General features: G+C 47.7%; 2 protein-coding genes across 2 annotated transcripts; both read right to left on the reverse strand.

Annotated features, from left to right (window-relative positions):
- Positions 1-696: 696 nt before the first annotated feature.
- On the reverse strand, positions 697-2,202 carry VC83_06103 (uncharacterized protein; the record flags this gene model as incomplete). The annotated part of the gene is made up of 3 exons (XM_024469708.1): positions 697-1,083; positions 1,139-1,337; positions 1,637-2,202. 3 exons carry the CDS (start codon positions 2,200-2,202, stop codon positions 697-699), a joined length of 1,152 nt encoding a protein of 383 aa, XP_024324041.1.
- Positions 2,203-3,577: 1,375 nt separating this feature from the next.
- VC83_06104 (uncharacterized protein) lies at positions 3,578-3,892 on the reverse strand (the record flags this gene model as incomplete). The annotated part of the gene is made up of 1 exon (XM_024469709.1): positions 3,578-3,892. One exon carries the CDS (start codon positions 3,890-3,892, stop codon positions 3,578-3,580), a length of 315 nt encoding a protein of 104 aa, XP_024324038.1.
- Positions 3,893-4,125: the final 233 nt, after the last annotated feature.

Below are 4,125 nucleotides of genomic sequence, written 5' to 3' on the forward strand. Positions count from 1 at the left end.
GTCAGGCTGCTAAAACTGTCTAGTTATCTGTTCAAGGCTAACAGCCAGCCAGATTCCTATTGTAGTTAGAATATAAGTTAGTAATTACCTTGGATAGACGTCATGTAATTGTACTCGTACTTTGGGTCAATAATTGTTAACAGGGGACCCATGTACGTAGTTCCACCTCGTCGCTGTTTTAAAAAGTTGCGAGGAATAACAATCTATATAACGCGTCACGTACGTACGAGTGGTAAAGCAGCATAACATTACTCGGGTTTTTATTGGACTATACTTCTACAAGGGGGAAGACGATCATTGCACGTTTAACAATTATTGACCCAAAGTACGAGTAGCTCGAGCTTCATGGAATGCATAGTTTTCAATCTCCGTATAAATTGATGGCTCGCTGCGCGGCCAATCCTAGCAGAAGATTTTCTTTCCGCAGCTGATTAACTGTGTCTAGTCGAATCCCACCTAAGGCATCACCCCTGATCAATTCGCTGATCAATTCTTGTGTTTGTAGACGAGTTCTGATAGCAAACTTAAAGAGGCCATCCCCTCATGACACATCACGTTCCCATGAAAGAACACTGCTTGGTTTGGGGTTCAAATAATCGAAGCAAACCCTAAGAAAGACATATCCCAAAAAATCCTTGCATTCCGCCAACGACACAAATGTACTATGAATACTGCTGCTACTCATCATCTAGCGGTTTAATACATATTGTACTCCTCGGGCTCATATTCAGAATCGCTGCCGCCCAACTGGATATCGCCGTCCCCGATACCATCGCCTAAACCCATTATAGTGTCAGGCTCAATAACATCCATCATCTCAGGCGTAGGTGAGGATGAGGGGGTAGGCTTGTGCTCAGGCTCGAATTCAGACTCGGAGGCGGACTCTAGTGCAGGCTCAGACTCCATCCCACCCATCCATGGGTCTGCAGTAGGGTTGACAGGAGGTAACATCTTCCCCCACGAATTCTCATACGCCACCTTTAGTGAGTGGACGTTGCTGGTTATATTCTGCAGCCTATCCCACTCCCTTTTCTGTCTCTTCGCCCTCTCCATCTCCCCATCCAACTCCGCTGACGCCACCCGCTTTACCCTCTTTTTAGGGTCTGATAATACCAAAGCTGACTCAAAGATCAAAGACGCTAGACATCTCGCGGCTTTTTCTTTCTGAACGCAGACGCTGCGCTAAGGCCTTGTGGATTTCCTCATGGATTTCCTTATTAACTTTGCCTTCGTCTCGCGGGTTCGGCCCACACAACTCGTCAGTGCGCATCTGTAAAGCGTGGGTAGCTACCCATGTCTGCGGGTTCTCTGGATAACGTGGGTGGTCTCTGATAAACCTATGTTTATCATTGTCTCGATGACATTTAACAAAACCTTCTCTAGAATAACCCCAGCTTGTACTATGCACGGGACGTGAACATAATCCTTCTGTAGCATAGTTGCTAGATCTGAGTAATTCCCATCCCTTATTATAGGCAACAGGTTAGCATGAAGTAGTTCGTTCCTTTGCGCGTAGTGATAGATCGCTGCGATCATATCGTCAGTCTGGAATCTTAGTCGATTACAGGTCTCGACCATAGTAAGGTGAGTAGGGCACTCGTCGTACACTTGCTCTCTTCGAAGTAGCCGCTCATACCACGGCTTCTCAGCAATTAATGTTTTGCTAATGGTTGTCCAATAGCGCTGATTTAGACCGGACCAGACAGTCACTTTTCCTGCCTCGGCCTCGTGCCGCAATAATTTGCGAGCGTCTCCAAAGACATCTCCATATCTGGCATAGAAGGTAGTGCGCTGGAGTCGCAAGATCTCTTTGGCGAGCTCCTCTGAGTGCTTTGACTCTGTGACTGTTAAGCAGGCCTTGTAGGCTCTGCTCTCTTCAAACATTCGGATCGTCCCAAGCAACTCAGACCGGACTTTCTCTACCCCTTTTATATCCATATAGTCGCCCTCGTTTAGCAGAAGCAGCTGTGTACATGCCTCCTTATATATGGAGAGAGTTCGCCTGCCAATTGGAGAGAGATTTCTCCCGTTTATGCGTATTACCGCATTTGCGTATTCTAATCCTAGCTCGAGACGGTCTTTGGTGTAGCCGCTAGCATCCTGTAGCGGCTTCGGCGGTGCGGGCACTTCTCCTGAAAGCGCTGTCATCTTTTTTACTCGTAGTGGAATATCCACCGACTCTGCTGCTGGAGGGGATGACATTGTAAGTCAGAACTGAGATTGCTTTGTAACGGCCGAATACTATCATAAACGGGTTCAAGGCGCCCAGGTTGAGAATGGGACAGGTTGAGAATGGCCCAACTGGACTACAGCACGATTATAACTACAAACTAATTATCATTTAGACTAGTATATAGCTCCATGTCTATTATCGTAGCGGCAGGGCTAGTCAGGGACGCTATTAAGGATGAGTCTAATTTACGTTAAATAATAGTCTAAGAATGCAAGCGTGTCACGTGATAACACTAACGACGATGACTGTTGGAACTGCATTCCTGGTAGTACGCTGCACATGCGTAGCCTGTATACCAACTGTGTATATATAGGGGCTTCGCCCCCCGTAGTTTTTCAATCAAGTCGTCAAACTCCAATTATGTGTTCAACAATGACGACGACGACGACGAAGAAAATGATAATGAGAATACTAAAATAATTATAGAACAATCTAAGATGAGGAAGAGAAGAAGTAGGGTATGATAGATAGCATGGCAAAGATGGCGTTAGATGAAAAGGTCGAGGTAAAGAGGGGGTTGGACTTGCTAGAGCACATGAGAAACACATTTTTGTAGTCACGAGGAGAAGGATTAAGAAATACGATTGCATTACTGCTACGAGCGGTATAGAAAATAGTAGACCACATTTCATTTCATGCATTAGTGACTAGCTGAGCCGTAATTATGTAGATGTAGCCATCGTAGTGCGTTTCGAGAGGCAACGGGGATGAAGCTGGCGTATTCCGCTTCATGGGATTGATGGCTCGCCGCGCCGTCATTCCTATACATTTCAGGGAGAGAGGAAGGGAGCTAGCTGTCGATATATTGCGAGTTTTTAGAGGGGATTGATGGTTCAGGAGACGAGAAGTGGAATCCAGCCATCGACGTATTACACATCTTGCATTTATAGAGGAGATTGATGACTCGCCGCGCCTGCATTCTGGGAGATTTCGGCGGAGAATGCAGTGCATTTCGAGAGACGGCAGGAAACTGACATATTCTGTAAGGTTAATGGCTCGCCGCGCCGTCATTCCCCGGTTCCAGTCGCCGATTAGTAGCCGACGTTGGATGCATGGAGGGCATCGTGGATCTGCTTCCCAGCGTCGCCACCAAGGTTGTCCGCGGCGCTGCGCGCAATCTTGAGGGCAATGAGCTTGCGGGTGTAGTCTATTATGGTCCTGCTATCAGCAGTCTCCATTTCTTTCCCAAAATCCAACTGACAGCAGGTTCGTAATCATGTGAACCCGAGATCCGACTGCATGGCGACTGTCTTGTGCGGCAGCTTCTTTGGCTGTTGGTACTTGTTGTGGTTGGGGATCTTGTTCCTGAGCCAGGTCATCACGATCAAAAAGATGACCTCCTCATCATACGTCGCCTTGCCGCCGAGAGAAATCGAATAACTGCAGACTAATAGTATCGTCCCCATCATCATCGTGACCAAAGTACACGACCACCCCAACCCAGTGCTGTGATGCTACTCCTGTATGAACATGGCAAAGAATTATATTAGCGTCTTGGTCGATCTCCATCGCCATGCCATCCTCGTACTCCCTCTGGTCGTAAAAACTCCCGTATCCAGAAGCCCTCGCCACCATAACCCCATTCGGGAAGTCCGTCGCCAGGAGAGCAGCCTCGATGGCTCGCTCGGACAGCTGCTCTTGGCTGTTCAAGGTCTCCATATCTGCAATGGTAAGGCTTATCTGGCGCTCTCCAACCCCTACAGCCGAATAGGATACCTGCGCCGGGCGGGGAATGCTAGCGAAGAAGCGTATGATATCAGAGATCGTGCCACGGTGCTCGGGCGTAATCGCGGATGAGCCCTAATTCAACACATCTTGTAGATGTATAACTCTTGGATGGCTGAAATGTTTCTTTGCAGCATGCGCAAAGCTGCTCTCGACTTCGTCCATTT

The sequence above is a fragment of the Pseudogymnoascus destructans genome (genome assembly GCF_001641265.1).
Source record: "Pseudogymnoascus destructans isolate 20631-21 unplaced genomic scaffold scaffold_10, whole genome shotgun sequence".
NCBI lineage: Eukaryota > Fungi > Ascomycota > Leotiomycetes > Thelebolales > Thelebolaceae > Pseudogymnoascus > Pseudogymnoascus destructans.